Genomic DNA, 19,212 nt, shown 5'->3' on the forward strand with positions numbered 1-19,212 from the left:
TGATAGATACATAGATAGTACATGCATACATGCATAGAAAATAGGTAATAGGAAGAGAGTACAGAATAAATACTTTTACAGCTATTTCAACTGTAAGAAATCCTAGATACGAGGATACTACCTTCACTTTTTGTTTTCAGTAGTTGTGTAAGTATCATCTAACATGAGGCCAATGTGCAATATTGAAAAGAAGATGCAGTCATACTAATATTAGTAAGTGGAAATATGGTAATATTATTTCTCAAAATTTTAAATTAAACACAAAAAGAATAAATATTGATTGATTTTATTAAATGTATTACGTTCAAGTCAAATAAATCATACTAATATTAGTAAGTGGAAATATGGTAATATTATTTCTCAAAAATTTAAATTAAACATAGAAAAAATATTGATTTATTTTATTAAATGTATTAAGTTCAAGTCAAATAAATTTAAGTGCATCTTTTCAAAGTACTTTTTTTGGATAATAAATGCATGATATCTTCATTATAAAAATTTGAAAAATAGGGGCGCCTAAGTGTCCAACTTCGGCTCAGGTCATGATCTCATGGTTCATGGGTTCAAGCCCCATGGCGGGCTCTGTGCTGGCAGCTCAGAGCCTGGAGCCTGCTTCTGATTCTGCATCTCCCTTTCTCTCTGCCCCTCCCCCACTCACACTCTGTCTCTCTCTCTCTCTCTCTCAAAAATAAATAAACATTAAAAACAGATTTAAAACTTTGAAAAATAAAGAAGAGTGCCTGGATGGCTCAGTTGGTTAGGCATCCGACTTCAGCTCCAGTCATCATTTTATGGTTTGTGAATTCTAGCCCTGCATTGGCCTCTCTGTTGTTAGCACAGAGCCCATTTCAGATCCCCTGTCCTCCTCTCTCTCTCCCCTCCCCTGCTCACACTCTCTCTCTCTCAGAAATGAATAAACATTTTAAAATTTTTTTGGAAAATAAAGAAAGGTATAAAAAAAGTAATAAAAGTAACCCATGATCCCTCAGCTGTGAATAACCTTCATTAAATATATTGTGCCTTTAATTTCAGACTTTATGTACATTTAAAAAAATGAGATGAATATACATGTATGTGTATGTGTAACACATACATTAATTGTCCATTATAAGATTTTATAATTTATTAAATAGTCTTTAAAAGCAGTCTTTTTTTTTTTTTAATGTAGGCGTTATGCCCAATGCAAGGCCCAATATGGGGCTTGAACTCATGACCCTGAGATCAAGACCTGAGCTGAGATCAAGAGTCAGTTACTTAACTGACTGACCCAGCCCAGAGCCCCTAAAAATTCTAATTCTTTAAATACCACTCAATTTTTCATTATATTTTCATTTTTTATTTACTGAAACCCTGACTGTTAGGCTTTTAGATTTATTATAATTTTTCAATATTATGCAAACATTGCAGTAAACATCTTCACAGATGGGACATCTGAGACTATTGCTTTTGGATAAATCTTAGAAGGGAGGTTATTTGGCAATAAAAATGAATTAACATATTTAAGGCCTTTGATGGATATTGCAAAATTCTCCTCTAAAAGTTTGTACACATTATTTATTGCCATCATCCAGATGGGAGGCAGTGACTTCCTCTATACCCTCCAAACTAGAGGATGATGATGGAATCTGATCTGGCTGTAACAGATGCTTAGTGTCTTTCTTCACTTTATCCTGTCCAGGAAAATACCTCCCATGCATGGTACCAGTGACATGAATCACCCACCAGCCCTGCTGTCTGTATATAGTTTAGTGAATCAGAATATGTATGTTGAGGGTGTGCATGAATAGAGCGTGAGGGGAAGAGAAAGAAGGGAAAAAGAAATAGGGAGAGTAGAACTGGGGATTGGACATCTGAGTTCATGACATCTACTTACTTACTGTCAGATAATTCCTGAAAGAGGTGACATTTCCAGTTGAATGTAGGGAGTACAAAAATGTCAGTTCTCCAGACATCTTTTCTCCAAGAGACAGGTATGTGTACGCTGAAGGTAATCTTCCCCTCACCTTTATGATTTACAAAAGTGTTGAAGAATCTCCTAAACCCAAGTGGAAACTGCACTCACTGCCTTATTTCTCAGATTGATGTTGGTGCCAGTTTCTAACAGGCTACCAAAGTCTCTTTTAAAATACATAGACTTCTGGTAAGGATTTTCTTATACTGTGCCCAAATAACTGAGAGGAAAAGTCATCGACTGTGTTCTACACATAATTGAAGTTCATTTTGTTTGATATGGAAATAGAGTCCTGGAAAAGAATAATTTTAGCTTCTCCCACTTCTTTTCTGAATCTATATTATCTGTGTTCTCACTACTGTGATGTGCTAGATTTTTATATTTAGCATTGGAAAATAAAAGAACAGATCATGGCTTCTCTTAGGTCGCCCTCCCTCTGGCTTTGGTGATATTCCTTACTATATACAGCTTCTCAAGCTGTTCACAATGGGCCGATATATTAGAAGTTGGTGTGTCCCAATTCTCAGGCAAACCTAATGCAAGAAGAAGAAGAAGAAGAAGAAGAAGAAGAAGAAGAAAGAAAAAAAAGAAGAGACTCATTTTTTTTTTAATGGATAAGTTACAAAATTACCCTGACTCACTGGAATAATGAGTTTGTTATTTTCAAAATAAGAACTGTTATTTTTATGCTTTTTTATTTAGAACATTTCAAAGTAATAATATATAGAAACTTGACTTTTTTATTTTGTATTTTTCTTTTCTGTAGGTGTTGTAATGTTTTGTATATACATATAAGTTATTTAGGGAAGTCATAGTTTGAATGCATCTCATAGGGTGTTTTTTGTTTTGTTTTGTTTTGTTTGCTTTTTAAATTGATTCTGTCACAAATATTTTCTGAATCTCTTTTCTTTCTTCTTCCTAAAACATTTCTCCAAATTGTTTTTAATTCAAAATGAAAAAAAAATTTTTTTTCTGATTTGTAAGTGGGTATGTAATTGTGAGAAAATATAAATATGCAAAATAGAATAAAACAATGTTTCCACCACATCATTTCACAGAAATGAGTTTCCCTATGACAGAGAAGCAGAGGTTGTGAGTATGTTATGAGATTAAGGCAGAAGAGAATCAGGTGATCAGAGAGGCAAGAGGAGAATCTGGAGAGTCGTACTCTCAGAAGCACTGTTGTGGGATGCCTGGATGGCTCAGCTGGTTGAGAGTCTGCCTCTTGATTTTGGCTCAGGTCATGATCTCATGGTTCATGAGTTCAAGCCCCATGTCTGGCTCCATGCTGATGGTGTGGAGTCTGCTTGGTATTCTCTCTCTCCCTCCCACTCTGCCCTCCCCTGCTCTCTTTCTGTCGCTCAAAATAAGTAAAATAAACTATAAAAAAATAAAGAAGCACTGTCATAAAGAATTTTAAATAGGGAAGGTTGATTCAATAGCACTAAAACTAAATACAGATGAAAAGTAGTTTTTTTTCCCATTAAATTGTCACTTTTTTTTTTAGAAGCTGGGAAGTATTAAAATCAAATTTATTTTTACATGTTAGAATTTATTTTTTAAAGTTATAATCTATAAACCTTTATTTTTTAATATGAAATTTATTGTCTAAGATCAAATTTTTAAATAAAGATGGTTAGATAGCATGGAAAATAAGTCTTGCACATAGTAATCACTTAATAAATGTTAATTCAACATAATAATTCTGTGAACACATTACTTCTTGTAGTTGAAACCAAAAATCCATTTTTTATTTTTTGTAATGTGCCATATCTTGCTAGCAAACACCTATCTCTTTCTTTGTTTCCACTTAGGCCTCTTATGTAAGGAGCTGAAGGGGAAATAAAATATACAGGATGAAAAGATGGCAACGTTGCCTCCCCCAGGACCTCAGAGTTTTGTCTACTTCACAAGACAGTCTCTTGCCCTCATTGAACAACGTATTGCTGAAGGAAAAACAAAGGAACCCAAAGAAGAAAAGAAAGATGATGATGAAGAAGGCCCAAGGCCAAGCAGTGACCTGGAAGCTGGCAAACAGCTGCCCTTCATCTACGGGGACATCCCACCAGGCATGGTGTCAGAGCCCCTGGAGGACCTTGACCCCTACTATGCAGACAAAAAGGTGAGTTTATTGGGACCTCAGTAGTGCAGTCTCTGCACTACTCTGTTGCCTTCTTTTGTACAGAGAGATACTTAAAAGTTTTTTAAATGTTTATTTATTTTTGAGAGAGAGACAGAGAGACAGAGACAGAGCCTGAGCCAGGGAGGGGCAGAGAGAGAGGGAGATGCAGAATCAGAAGCAGGCTCCCTGCTCTGAGCTGTCAGCACAGAACCTGATGTGGGGCTCAAACTCATGAACTGCGAGATCATGACTTGAGCCAAAGTCAGACACTTGACTGACTGAGCCACCCAGACATCCCTGTACAGAGAGATATTTTAAATTGAGAGTAAGTGGAATTTAGTGAAAAACCAGATAATGACAAAAATGTTCAGTTACATATGTATGTGGGATATTCAGAATTTGTACTTTTAATTTTTCATCCAAACTGGTTCTGTCACTGACACATTATTTTGATATCCTTAATCTTTTAAAATATTCAGTACAATGTTCTGCCTTTTGGGACATGACATAGATGCATACCTGTAGGAACGGAATTATTGTCAGTTGAGAACTAAGACCTCGGGGTATGTCCAGAATGCGTTCGCATGCAGGTGCCAGCTGAATTTATGGGTATATGTAAGATCATTCAACTAATAATGGGAGTTTAGACTTCTGCTTCATTTAGGGTGTTGAAAAACGCGTCTGAGATAGAGAAGTGGGACATGAATCAGAAAATGTTTCTACTGTTCAAAAAAAGAAGGGGAGTGGGGCGCCTGGGTAGCTCAGTCAGTTAAGAGTCCGACTTCAGCTCAGGTCATGATCTCATGGTTTGTGGGTTCGAGTCCCGCGTCGGGCTCTGTGCTGACAGCTCAGAGCCTGCAGCCTCCTTCGGATTCTGTGTCTCCCTCTCTCTCTGCCCCTCCCTGACTCACACTCTGTCTCTCGCTCCTTCGAAAATAAACAAACATTAAAAAAAATTAATAAAATTTAAAAAAAAAGAAGGGGAGGGAGTATCTCACAAAATTACTCAGAAAGTTGAGGATAAAGAAAGGCGATTGGAATGAACAAAGAGGATGAGCTGGTAAGCTTTTTGCAAGCAGTTTGTGTTCAGGGGTGGGAAGGAAAGCAAGAAGGTGGTGGAGAGCAAATAAAAAGAGGAAGTGGATAGCAGTACATTCATGCTGAAAAATCTGAAAAATTTTCTTCCAGAAAGGCAGAATTTATTGAGGCTCCAAATAAATTGAAAACTTTTAAAATATAGGATAGAAATAGCACCTTGAAAGTAAAAAAAAATAATAATAATAATCCTCAGAGAGAAAAATACAGAAGGTTGGAATCATGTAGCTAGTTGCAGATGTTAATAGACAAGGTACAAGCTAAGGCCAGATTGTATTTGCATTAGAAAAGTGGAGAGAAGGGGTGCCTGGGTGGCTCAGTCCATTAAGTGTCCAACTCTTGATTTCACCTCTGGTCCTGATCTCACAGTTCATGAGTTCAAGCCCCGCATCAGGCTCTGTGCTGACAACACGGAGTCTACTTGGGATTCTCTCTCTCCCTCTTTCCCTGCCCCTCCCTTGCTTGCATGTGGGTTCTCTCTCGCTCTCTCTCTCTCTCTAAATAACCAAATGAACTTAAAAAAAAAAAAAGATGGAGAGAAGTCTTACTGAGACTTGAGGGGCAAATAGAGGTTGGATTTAAGAGTCCTGATACATTGAAGTAAATGCAGGCACATCAGAGGAAATGCGTGTTACATGATGTCAATATTTTCCACACCACAGGAATGGAAATTGTCCTCTGAAAGTCAAATGTTGAGAGTAACAGAACTGAGAAGGTGTTTTCACTTTAGGGAAATGGGAGAGACTTTGAAACACCTGTGTAAAGGTTATTCTGTTGAGAAAGTGAGAAGTACAGCTTTCCTGACACAGTAGTGGACACAAACAGGTTGAAGTTCAAGTTGACTAAGAGGAAACTCTAAAGGATTAGATCGGCAGTTCTGTAACTCTCCAACATTGCTTTGCCGTATAGCACCTGTAGACTTTGAAAGGTCAAGAAAGACAAAATAAAGCCCATTTTAAAAAATAGTTTAAGATATAAATGAAAGGGAATATTTCCTGATAAGACATCTAGCAAATAAAGTAAAATAGAGAACATATTTGAAATAACCTGAGAAATATAAAATATGATGAGGTTACATTTTGATAGTAGAAACCCATCTGCCTCAGTGGTAGTTACTATGAACAGCAGTCCCTAACACTTGCTTCACATTACAACAGGCTGGCAGCACAGCATTAAAAACCAGAATACCTGAGAAGCCCTTGAAATACTATATAGCATTCTAATTAAGCAATCAGTATTCTGACACAGCAAGGAAGAATGCTAATATGGATTAAGGATTGCTGTGTCAGGCACTAGACTTTTTATATAAATTAGCATACATATTTATCATAACCTGGTGAGATAGGAAGAAATACCCTGTTTTTATTTATTTTTTAAGTTTATTTATTTACTTTGAGAGAGAGAGAGGGAGAGAGAGTGTGAGCTGCGGAGGGGCAGAGAGAGAGGGAGAGGGAGAATCTCAAGTAGGCTCTGTGCTGATGTGGGGATTGATCTCATGAACTGTGAGATCATGACTTGGGCTGAAATCAGGTCAGAGGCTTAACTAACTGAGCCACCCAGGTGCACTTACCCCACCCCTCTTTTTTTTTTCTTTTTTTTTTTTGGTAATATCCTATTTTTATTTTATTTTATTATTTTTAAATTTATTTATTTATTTATTTATTTATTTATATAATTTTCATCAAAATTAGTTAGCATATGGTACAACAATGATTTCAGGAGTAGATTCCTTAAGTCCCTTCCCCATTTAGCCCATCCCCCCTCCCACAACCCCTCCAGCAAACCTGTTTGTTCTCCATTTTTTTTTTTTTAATTCTTTTTAACGTTTATTTATTTTTGAGATGGAGAGAGACAGAGCATGAACAGGGGAGGGGCAGAGAGAGAGGGAGACACAGAATCTGAAACAGGCTCCAGGCTCTGAGCTGTCAGCACAGAGCCTGACGCGGGGCTCGAACTCACGGAGTGTGAGATCATGACCTGAGCTGAAGTCAGACGCTTAACCGACCAAGCCACCCAGGTGCCCCTGTTCTCCATTTTTAAGAGTCTCATGTTTTGTCTCCCTCCCTGTTTTTCTTATTTTTGCTTCCCTTTCCTTATGTTCATCTGTTTTGTCTCTTAAAGTCCTCATATGAGTGAATGTATATATGTATATGTATATATACGTATATGTATACATATATACCACATCTTCTTTATCCATTCATCCGTCGATGGACATTTGGGCTCTTTCCGTACTTTGGCTATTGTTGATAGTGCTGCTATAAACATTGGGGTGCATGTGTCCCTTCGAAACAGCATACCTGTATCCCTTGGATAAAGGCCTAGTAGTGCAATGCTGAGTCACAGGGTAGTTCTATTTTTAATTTTTTGAGGAATCTCCATACTGTTTTCCAGAGTGGCTGCACCAGTTTGCATTCCCACCAGCAGTGCAATAGAGATCCTCTTTCTCTGTATCCTCGCCAGCATCTATTGTTGCCTGAGTTGTTAAAGTTAGCCATTCTGACAGGTGTGAGGTGTGTAATACCCTATTTTTAGATGAGACAAAGGGCTTGGGGAAATTAAGCAATGTGCAAAATGTTACCCCCCAGTAAGTTGTAGATTTTTAAAATTCAATTTGGTTTGTCCCCCTACTGAGATATTCTATTATACCACATCTCTTAATATAGTCTAGTTTCTGTTGTATAGCAACCACTATGGTAACAACTTCACAAAAGCAAATTAAATAATGATGAGTAAATAAGACAGGCAAAATAAAAAGTACTTTCTCATTTTACTTATTACTTCATCCTGAAAAATTCCTGGCTCAGAATGGATACCTACTACATTTCCCATTTCCAAAGGGGGGTCTGGATGTTACTTAACCAGCCACTTCTTAAGGAGGAAAGGAATCTTTCCGGAATAATCCCCAAGGCATAGACATACACTAATACTGCCTTAAAGTAATTTGGGAGGTATGGGAAAATGTTTGCATTTGAATGGAGGATTATAGGCCTATTAACTAATGGAATGATGTTGGCTCTGATAGACTAATTTAATAGAGAACATTTAGGATGGGACTCCAACTCTTTGCCTTGGCCCCAATTCCTTTCAAATAATATAACACCAGCCACATCAAAAGCCTAACCCACATTTGCATCAGTATAGTTGAGTTGAACTAGGTCAGACAAAGCAATCTATTTTTCATGGCTCTCTATTCTTGACGTGGTTACAAAGATCTAAAGGGATAACCAAGTCTTTTTATTTTCTTTTGGTTTGGAGCTTTAGATTATCCATTTTTTTGTGTCTAGCTTTTCAGACATTTCTTGATAAAATAGTTTTGACTTTTGCTTGCAAACTTAGAGTTGCTTGCAACTTTGTGGATTGATTCCTCCATGTTTCAAGTTATCCACACTAAGAGACAAAAATTTTATTTCTGCTACATTATAATTATTGCTTGTATTAAAAATCTTAATGACCCCTGGGGGTCAAATCTTAATGACCGCCTGGGTGGCCCGGTCGGTTAAATGTCCGACTTCAGCTCAGGTCATGATCTCACGGTTCATGAGTTTGAGCCCTGCATCGGGATCTCTGCTGTCAGCACAGAGAGCTCACTTCAGATCCTGTGTCCCCCTCTCTCTCTGCCCCTCCCTGCTCACATACTTTCTCTCTCTTAAAAATAAACATTTAAAAAATATATCTTCACTCTTAAAAACTGACAATAAACTGAGGGTTGATGGGGGCTGGGAAGGAGGGGAAAGTGGGTGATGGCATTGAGGAGGCACCTGTTGGGGTGAGCACTGGGTGTTGTATGGAAACCAATTTGACAATAAATTTCGTATTAAAAGAAGGAAAGAAAGAAAGAAAGAAAGAAAGAAAGAAAGAAAGAAAGAATAAAAAATATATCTTAATGACCCCTAATTTGACTTTGGCCCAGACTTTAATTTGTATTTGAGTGTAATTATCAATGCTTTGTTAAAACAAAGAACACTTGATAAATTAATGATAGAAGTTAGGGCTTCATTTTTTGTGTGATGAATATATAAGTGCTTTTTAATAATGTTATGCAGTGCTTTTATTATAAGTGAAACTTTGTGTCTTTAAGAAAGAATAAATTACTAATTACCCTGTGCTATGGGTATTAAGAGGACAGGTACAATGGCCTACTGTGCTTTATATGTTACCTATAATTTAAGCAGCTGCTACCAATATTGACTAAGAATTTACAGTGTGCCAGAAACTTAAAAGCTTTAAGTTAAATCTTAAATCTTGATACACTGTGCTTTTTAGAAGGCACTAAGTGCTGGCTCTCAAGTTGTTAAATGGTGGATCTGGTATTTAGAATCACATCTGTCCAAACCAAACATATGCTCTTTGGGAACCATATTTGTCTAATTTTATGTTCAACAAACTCTTAAATAAATGGGCAAAATTAAAATAATTTATTCAGACTTTGATATCTATGCATTTCATAGTAGGATTTTGGAATTTACTAAAGGGACCTATACTGACCCCCCACATTTCATAGGCTTACCTATTTTTCCTGCCTATAACTAACTCCTGTGTGTGTGTAAACCCAGATATTCCTAGAGAAGTTCTTGAAGTGAATAAACATTGGGAATTTAAATTTAAAAATAGCAAATGAATTGTTTTTTGTAAACATGTCAAGCACAAGGTAACTTGATCTGACCAAATCTAGACAGTAATATGATTTTCACATTAGCTCAGCTGATGTCTGGTTCAGGAAGTCTCCCTGATAATTCTCACCTGTGTGTGACCATGTCTCTTTCATACTGTCACCCTCCTCCATTTGTATTTCTCTGTATTATACCTGTCACATCTTGCCTTGTATTTGAGTTACTGTGTATGCATCACTTTTCTAGGAAGTTTCTTGAATGCAAGACTCATGTCTCATTTATGTTCAAATGCCTTTCATCACCTCATATGCCATAGTTGTTCACTACACAATTGCAGAGTATAATGAATGAATGAATTCTAAAAAGCACAGTGTATCAAGAGTTAAGAAAACAGCGGTTGTACTCAAAGACTATATATTAATTTTAAAACTAATTTTAAGGTAAAAGTGAATTTTATGTTAAATTGTATTTAGTCATAACCGGTGTAGTGAAAGTGACTAGGAATATAAAAAGACATCTGAAAATAATAGATTCTGGTTCACTTTCTTGAGAACACTGCCACATACAATTAAAAAGCAAGATACTGGAACTTAGGTCCCCAGTTTGGTGAAAAATATTTATTACCAGAAGCCCATTCATGAACTTATATAAAATTCAGATTAAACAACAACAGAAGACCAAGTCAATGTCTTCTAAATAACACAGGTAATTTGCCTATCAACTATAGGAGAATAAGACAAAAAGTTTAAATTTGGTCTTCTTGATTTCTAAGCAAATTTCTTAGATTGTGTTATTGTTTTGTTGTTGTTGCTGTTTATTTATTTGAGTTTTAAAATTTTTAACTACATACCAAAGCTGTGGAGAATGTCACTTGTGTAATGATTAAATAACACATTTCAAGAATATTTGGCTCATTTGTATTATTATTTTTTAAATTACTGTGGGTAGTAGCAAGCAAGTCCTTTAATTTGTGATCTTTTCTTTTAGCTGTTATTTATATTACATCTAAAACAAGAAAATTGAACTGGGTAATAGGATTTTCTAACTCTAATATTCCTTAAATATATGAGAATATGTTTTTGAAATGACTCATATTTTGGAACACTAACTATTAGCCATGACAATAACCAACAAGTATTAAAATTCTCAAGGCGTTATGGCAAAAATCAGGGATAGCTAGTTTCTATTTTGTTTGCTTAAAATACACTGATGTGAAAGAAGGAAATTATATTCTAACTAATTCCAGTGGCCACAACTTACTGTTACTGATTTGGGTGTTAAAAGGATATGAAAAAGAAAAGACATTGTATTTGAGGAGTTCTAGGCAACCCATGCTCATAAATGGCTCACTTCTTAATTTACTAAGAAGAAACAGAAGGAGTTCATTGGCCAATGTGATCTAAAGAGTTCAATTAATGTCAGTGGTACCACGTTGCTTGAGTCTGATGGCAGTGTTTCTTTAATGTGAGCCTACCACAGGCAGAGGTAAATTGCTGATATAAATGTGTGAGGGTGAAATTTCAGATTCTCAATTTCATGTTGTTTTCATTTTCTCCTACAGACTTTCATAGTGTTGAACAAAGGGAAAGCAATCTTCCGTTTCAATGCCACACCTGCTTTGTACATGCTGTCTCCTTTCAGTCCCCTAAGAAGAATATCAATTAAGATTTTAGTACACTCATATCCTTTTTAAATTGTTTACTGTTAATGGTGCTTTAAAATGTAAACTTTGCTATTTTATTCAAATGTGGATTTTAGTTCTTGTGTACCAGAAAAGACTCTGATTTTAGTGTACTGATTTCGGTATAATTTGGTGTAAGTCTCTGAGAAAATTGGGAGAATGGCAATGTTAGCATTTTAGGATAAATTACTTTATATATTACTCCCTTGTTCAAAGAGATAAACAAGTTATAAAAATCATTTAGAATTATTTTCTAGGACAAAGTTGTTAGCATTTTAACAAGTGTCATTATCAAATATTAAAAGTTCCCACTGTGGTCTTTAATCAAATTCCTTGATTCTAAGCTACTTTATTCAGCATGCTCATCATGTGCACTATTCTGACGAACTGCATATTTATGACCATGAGTAACCCTCCAGACTGGACCAAGAATGTAGAGTAAGTGGGTATAAATACATTTTAATATGGTCTCACTGTTATTTTAATCCTCTCCTTTCCCGCAAGAAGTTACCACAGCTCTAAAAATTGTGGTGTTTATCTTCCCGTATTATATGGTTGCTTTTCTTTCAATTATTTTTTCCTCCTCTGTGGTATTAACCAGTTAGCAGTGGAATAGAATAATTGTTACAGTCTTTTCTAGAAGAATGAATTTATCAGATGTCCTGCCTTGTTCTTAGACATGTTATATATTTCTTATCCTTGGGTATATTTCTGATAGGAGTAATGTAGGACTTTTCCAGGCAGATCTAATACCTGTGTTCTGAGTCATTTTGAATACCTCTACTTTCTCTAAGAGTATCTAATATGGGCATTTTGAGATTTTTCTGGAAATACATGTATTGTAGTTTATTCTAATACTTCAAGTGGATCCATAAACCAACAGCCACACTCTAATAGATGGCTTTCTTGGGTTGATCAGAAAAAAATAAAGATTTATATTGGTTCTATTCTTCTCATATTTAATATGCCATTGGGTTATTTGTCTAGGTACACTTTTACTGGAATATATACTTTTGAATCACTTGTAAAAATCCTTGCAAGAGGCTTCTGTGTAGGAGAATTCACTTTCCTTCGTGACCCATGGAACTGGCTTGATTTTGTCGTCATTGTTTTTGCGTAAGTACATTTAGTTTTTTTGAAATGGCAAACTCATGAAAATGACAGAGAGCACAGTATTCCAGTGAAAGTAAGCCTTTGGGGTCTGACTTTTCCTGCAGGTAATGGTTGCATTTAAAGGATACTGAATGAAAGGTAGTCATTCATTTGATAGGCAAATGATTAATTTTTGAGAAAGAGCATTTCCCATTCAAAAGTGTATGACATCATTAAGATTGATCATCTTCTTCATGCTCAGCACTTGGATGGATAGTATATGCAGTGCAAGTGAGTTCATACTTTGAAAACTGATAAAACCTGTAAGAATCACAGAAAAATCTGAAGCCTTAATTATAAAGTACTGTGCTCTTTTTATTAACCTATACTATGAAACTATTATACTATATTAAAATACAGAAGTAAAATTTTTATAAGGGCTGTCACTGCATACTAACCCTAACTTTAGTGCATTGTGTATATATTATGTATGCCGTCACAGTTTATTTTTAAGAGGAAAATATTACATTAAAATATAATTTTAATTTATTTATACTGCTGCTCTTTCCCCAAATATATTTTCCAGAAGCACAGTTGTTTTTTGTTTTTTTTTTTGAGTCTCCAAACCTAGATACAATGTTTTTCCCTCTATCATCTTGAATTTTAAAACTAATGCAGGTTCACTGAAGGAATTTAGATAATGCAGAAGGGTCTTAAGATTTCTAGTTTCCCATTCCCTTGCCCCCACCCCCACCTCCTTGTCTATCAGGCTCCCTTCTTTTATGGTCACCTGACTGCTGTAGGTGCACCCGCTGACAAGAGTCAGCATTGACATCAAGCCAAAAGAAGGCTGCCTTTTCTCAGGGCTCTCATTTTTTATTGAGATATAGTTTATATGCCATAAAATTTACCCTTTTAAAGTATAAAATTCATTGTTGCTTTTTTAGTATGTTCACAACATTGTACAACTGTCACTGATTTCTAATTCCAGAATATTTCCATCACCCCCAGAAGAAATCATTTCTATTCCCTTCTCTCCCTAGTCCTTGGAAACTAGGAAACTACTCATCTGTTTTTTGAGTCTATGGATTTGCCTATTCTAGACATTTCATATGAATGGAATTGTACAATTTGTGGCCTTTTGTGTCTGGCTTCTTTCAGTTAGCCTACAGTTTTCAAAATTTGCTGCTGACATTTTATAGGATATTAAATATCTATATTACCATAATGTTGAGGTCTAATGATTGAAGCATTTGATTGTTTATTTAGATATTTAAAGTATTTGAAGCCATTTTAATAATATATTTGTATTTTACTCACATAAAAGGGATTGAATCAAATCTAATCAAATTAAATCAGTTGTGTTAGGGGAAAAAAAAAAAGACTTGCAGAACAATCCATTTAAATAAGCATTTCCAAATGTAGGCAATACCTTGACTTAAAGGCACGGGTAAGTATCATAGATTCTATCTAAATTCTGAATAACTCTGATTTAATTCTACAGGTATTTAACAGAATTTGTAAACCTAGGCAATGTTTCAGCTCTTCGAACTTTCAGAGTGTTGAGAGCTTTGAAAACTATTTCTGTAATTCCAGGTAAGGAGTGATTGGTGTGGAGCGTTAGGCCGCTCATAACTCCAACTATTTGGGAGTTGTTCTTTGTTTGTTTGTGTGTGTGTTGTCACTGTGTTGTGTGTGAACTCCCTATTACAGATATGTGACAGAGTTTGTGGACCTGGGCAATGTCTCAGCGCTGAGAACATTCAGAGTTCTCCGAGCACTGAAAACAATTTCAGTCATTCCAGGTGAGAGTGGGGTTAAACACCAGGGCTGACTTTGATCTTTTGGAGCCAAGACAAGAATGACTTTCTCTTACACAGTTCTAATTAAATTTGATTTCTTATGTTTTTCATAATCATTATTAAAAGTCAGCCTTTGAGTTTAATCAATTGCATGGATCTTAGAGGATGAAGATGGCCATTTGGCTCACATCTCAACTTGAAATTTTCCCTCCTGAATAACAGCTCATTTTCCATTTTGTTTAGCCAGGAATGAAAATTTCAATTTGTTCTGATTGCTTTTCATACAGTTAGGAAAAGAGATTTTAAATATCAGCATGGGGGTATTGCATGACATGTTTTTTAGCTTTCCACAACAAACCATTTCTTAACTGAATATTAGCAACGTGTCACTATATGCTGCAATTCAGCCCCTTTCTTTTAATGTCATTATAGAGAGATGGTTTGTTTGACAAGCATTTACTAAATTAGCACTTTGAAAAATTATTTTTACCGGTGAATATGGATATGGCTTGAGCAACCAAATTATTCATTTTGACAATGTGGTTACTCTTTGGGCTATTTTACAATTTTTATCATTTGCTGTGATATATAGAAGCAAAATATATATAAACAGTAAATCTACCCTTTTGAGCTACTAGGCTTTTTTTTGAACTAGGCTCTTTAAGGTCCTTGATTTGATGTAATGCATGAATTTCTAGAAAAGCTCATGTTTTGTTTTTATTTCTCATTCAGAGGCTTTATTTTATTATGAACACTTTTCTCCCCCCTGCATTCAGGCCTGAAGACCATTGTGGGAGCTCTGATCCAGTCTGTGAAGAAGCTCTCTGACGTCATGATTCTGACCGTGTTCTGTCTGAGCGTGTTTGCACTGATTGGGCTGCAGCTGTTCATGGGCAACCTGAAGCATAAATGTCTGCGGGATCCGCTGGAAAATAATGAAACATTAGCAAGCATCCTGGATACCCTTGAAGAAGAAGACTATAAAAGTAAGATTGTCCCTGCAGTTGTTAAGAGGTTGAAATAAGACTGTTCTCTTTCAGGGATGCCTGGGCGTATCAGTCGGTTAAGCGTCTGACTTCAGCTGAGGTCATGATCTCAAAGTTTAGTTCATCAGAACTAGTTCTGTACAAACCATATGAGTTGGTCTGTGCACACAGTCTCAAAGTCTGCTTAATTCATGAGTATATTTTAGAATATTTTACAAAAAAGCCCAAACTGCATGTTTTCTGAACAGTTGTCCTCTAACACAGCTCCTCTTGCTGGAGCTATTGATGAATTTGGGTGAGAATGAGACCAAGCAAGTTTGTGCTTTCTGTCTAATACCTGCAGTGTGTATGTCTGATATTGCCCATATGAACCCATAAACCTTACTGGATAATTGGATCCAGAGGTGGGGGATTTGGGGAGGAAATCAAGACACCTTCCAAGTGTATGTACCTTTGACAGAATGAGATCAGAGAGTAAAGGTCAACATTCTCCTTGGATTATGAAGAGTACACATCATTTTTTTTCTTTACTAAATGTGTATTCTCCCACTCACTGGGGAAGATAAAAGCAAATAAAACCTAGCTAATATAGTAAAAGGATGTAAATAAAGAAAACAGAAAAAATCATTGAAGCCTAAAATGAAAAAAAAATGAAGGTTTTGAAGTAAAATATTTAATGTATAATTCTTTACTACCAATGTTTGGTGAGGAATTTAGCATGTTTTCCCTTCCTTTTTATTTTTACTTATTTTTTTCAGTTTCTGATTTTGATTAATATGATCTTAAATGTTATTTTCAATTTCCAAAGAATCTCTAAGTTATATACCATAAAAGTAACATATCTTATGGATAATTGTTGACATTTACAATTAACAATCAGTTTACAACACTTACTTAAACTTAACTGTTTTTTCCTCGGATCACTACCAGTTCTTTTATTTTGAATCATGGTCCTATTTTTGAGTTCGTAATCTGAATGACTTTTTTAACCTCTGGCATTACTTCAAGCAATATTTTTCAAAATGAGTAGGAAGAGCCTTGAATTTCGCAGTGTATCTTCATATTGCATTTATTACAAATGAGTGAAATAACATCTTAGTGAACAATGGAATTTTACACCAAAACCTTCTCCCTTAATTCTATACATTATTCTTTATTTTCTTCTGAAATAGAGTTTTAGGGAGAAAATGTTTGTGTCCAGTCTGAATTTGGTTTCCTCACTTGTTCTCTGTGTCATAGAAGCCAGGTCTCACTGCAGTATTTATTTGGATATTTATGTAACAGCATGTGTTTATTAAGTGCCCCCTAAGCTAAGCATTGTGCAACTTTCTGGCACAGAAATAAGCTCTCCTTTCACAGAGCTTATATTCTAGTGGGAATGAAAAACTAAAGGAAGGCAACAGACAAATAAAAAATATTGCACGTTATAATAAAAGCAATGCAAAGCAAATAAATCTCAGGGGCTGAGATACCAACTAAATGAGAAGACCTTTCTGAGGAGATGGCATTTAAGTTACCAAAGTGAAGATCTAAAGGACAATGAGAAGCCATAAAATAGTGTAAGTTTTGGTGAGAGTGTGTGTATGGGAGCTACTACTTGAGTTAGAAAGAATAGCATGTAGGAAGGTCCTGAAACAAGAAAGAGTATTATGTGTTTAAAGAATGGAAGAGCATCAGTATGGTTAGATTTTAGCAAAATGGGGATAGAATAGCAACAGATAGAGTGAGAGAAAAAGGCAGGGGTCAAAGCACGAAGGATGTTTTAGCCCATTGGAAAGGGGTTTGGTTTCATTTTAAATGCAGTGGTTTCAATCATTTTGTTTGCCATCTGGAGTAGAGATTAGGCAAACGGGGGGTGGTAATCTAGAATAAGGAAAACCATTTAGGATGTTTCTGTCATTCTGAAAGAGAAGATTGTGGCTCCATCTAGAGTGGTGGTGGGCAGTGAAGAGAAAAGGGTTATGTCAAGATAAAATCTATAGAACTTGCTGATGGATTAGAGAAGAGAAGAGGGCTTGAGGATATCTTCTAGGCTTGTGGCTACAGTAACTTTTGATGGGTGGCAATGGGAAATGAAGGAAGTGTAGGCAGGATTGTAGATGCAAGTCGTTACTAACCAGTTAAAGTTGGGATGACACTGATACATGCAAGTGTAGAAAAAAGTAGACAATAGGGATTTAAGCATGGAGATCAGAGGAACTTCCTGCTTTGGAGATAAATACACTTTGAAATAATCAGCAAACAGAAAGGATACATACATGCATACACACATCCTTCTGAAAAACTCTGATGTTTATAAGCAGGTTAAGAAAGGGAAACTGGATTTTTCATGCAAATTTGGTGAACTCCAAAACCCTAATATCTGGAAAGCAGGCAGAGAAGAAGACCCAGACAGGACACAGAGAAGGAGCAGCCAATAAAGTAAGAAGAAAACAAAGATGTGAACAGTGAAGCCAAGAGAAGAAAGTTTGAGGAGAAGGGAGTACTTGTGTTGAATGATGCTGCAAGATCAAGGATTAAGAATGATGGAGATAAAAGAATATGCATTAGCTTGAACAACATGGAAACTGTCAGAGACTTTCATGAGAAAATTTTAGTGGAGTGGTAAGAACAGAAGGTTGGACTTAAGGTGGTGAGAGGGGTAAATAAAATGTCAGAAAGAAGAGACGACAATATGTGTGGACAGTTTTCCCAAGAAATTTGGCTGTAATGGAAAGCAGAATAATGGAGGAGATGTCTGGTACTTTTTTAATGGCATATTTTGATAAGGATGCTCTTCTAGTGGTAGAAATGAGTGAGTAGTAAAATATAGATGAATAATTCAGGAGAGAAGGGGAGAAGTCAAGTTCTGGAGAAAGTGAAAGAGCAAAGAGAAGAGATATCTCTACCACTGAAACAAGTGGAAAGGTGGAGGGGCAGGCTGCAGACTTATCAGAAGAGGATTAAGTCAAACCCAGTAGCTTTCATTTCCTCAGAAAGGTGTGAAATGGGACCATTGGCTGGGAATGCAAATGAGAAAGAGGAAATTCTACAGAAGTTTTGAGGAGCATGCACTATATGGTCATCCTAAGGAATGGGACATGGAGTCTATTTTGAGTTGCAATTTGATACCAGAGATCATTTACTTAAAATGCAATCATTCGGGGCGCCTGGGTGGCTCAGTCGGTTGGGCGTCCGACTTCGGCTCAGGTCATGATCTCATGGTCTGTGGGTTCAGGCCCCACGTCGGACTCTGTGCTGACAGCTCAGAGCCTGGAGCCTGCTTCCGATTCTGTGTCTCCCTCTCTCTCTGACCCTCCCCCATTCATGCTCTGTCTCTCTCTGTCTCAAAAATAAATAAACGTTAAAAAAATTTTAAAAAAATGCAATCATTCACTTGGGTGTGAGAGTTTCCCCAATAACATTCAGCCACTTGGGGCAAGTATGCAGAAGGTAGACATTAGAGTATGAGTCGGGGTAAGGTTCTGCCAGGTTAGTGTGATAGACTGATAGAAATACTTAGAAGTTGAGGAAATTGTAAGAGAATGATATAATGAGTGTCTGTGGATTCAAAACTGGACAAGGAAAGAAGTGAACCCAAGAGCTGGTTGACAGGTTTTGAGAAAGTGGTGAGGTAAATGAATTGGAATTCTCGAAGAGATAAAAGAATTGCCATGGTAACGGCAGCCTACATAGAAAGCCTGAACAGGGGCGCCTGGGTGGCGCAGTCGGTTAAGCGTCCGACTTCAGCCAGGTCACGATCTCGCGGTCCGTGAGTTCGAGCCCCGCGTCAGGCTCTGGGCTGATGGCTCGGAGCCTGGAGCCTGTTTCCGATTCTGTGTCTCCCTCTCTCTCTGCCCCTCCCCTGTTCATGCTCTGTCTCTCTCTGTC

At 36.5% G+C, this 19,212-nt stretch overlaps 1 protein-coding gene across 1 annotated transcript in view; it reads left to right on the forward strand.

The window, feature by feature from the left end:
* The window catches only part of SCN9A (sodium voltage-gated channel alpha subunit 9), a 163,390-nt gene that overhangs the window by 59,287 nt on the left and 84,891 nt on the right, over positions 1-19,212 (forward strand). The window contains exons 2-7 of the mRNA XM_049615550.1: positions 3,766-4,073; positions 11,343-11,461; positions 11,811-11,900; positions 12,450-12,578; positions 14,059-14,150; positions 15,133-15,342. Coding sequence (XP_049471507.1) covers positions 3,816-4,073; positions 11,343-11,461; positions 11,811-11,900; positions 12,450-12,578; positions 14,059-14,150; positions 15,133-15,342 — 898 coding nt within the window. The 5' untranslated portion in view covers positions 3,766-3,815. The remainder of the gene's footprint in view (positions 1-3,765; positions 4,074-11,342; positions 11,462-11,810; positions 11,901-12,449; positions 12,579-14,058; positions 14,151-15,132; positions 15,343-19,212) is intronic.

The sequence above is a fragment of the Panthera uncia genome, assembly GCF_023721935.1.
Source record: "Panthera uncia isolate 11264 chromosome C1 unlocalized genomic scaffold, Puncia_PCG_1.0 HiC_scaffold_3, whole genome shotgun sequence".
Taxonomy (NCBI): domain Eukaryota; kingdom Metazoa; phylum Chordata; class Mammalia; order Carnivora; family Felidae; genus Panthera; species Panthera uncia.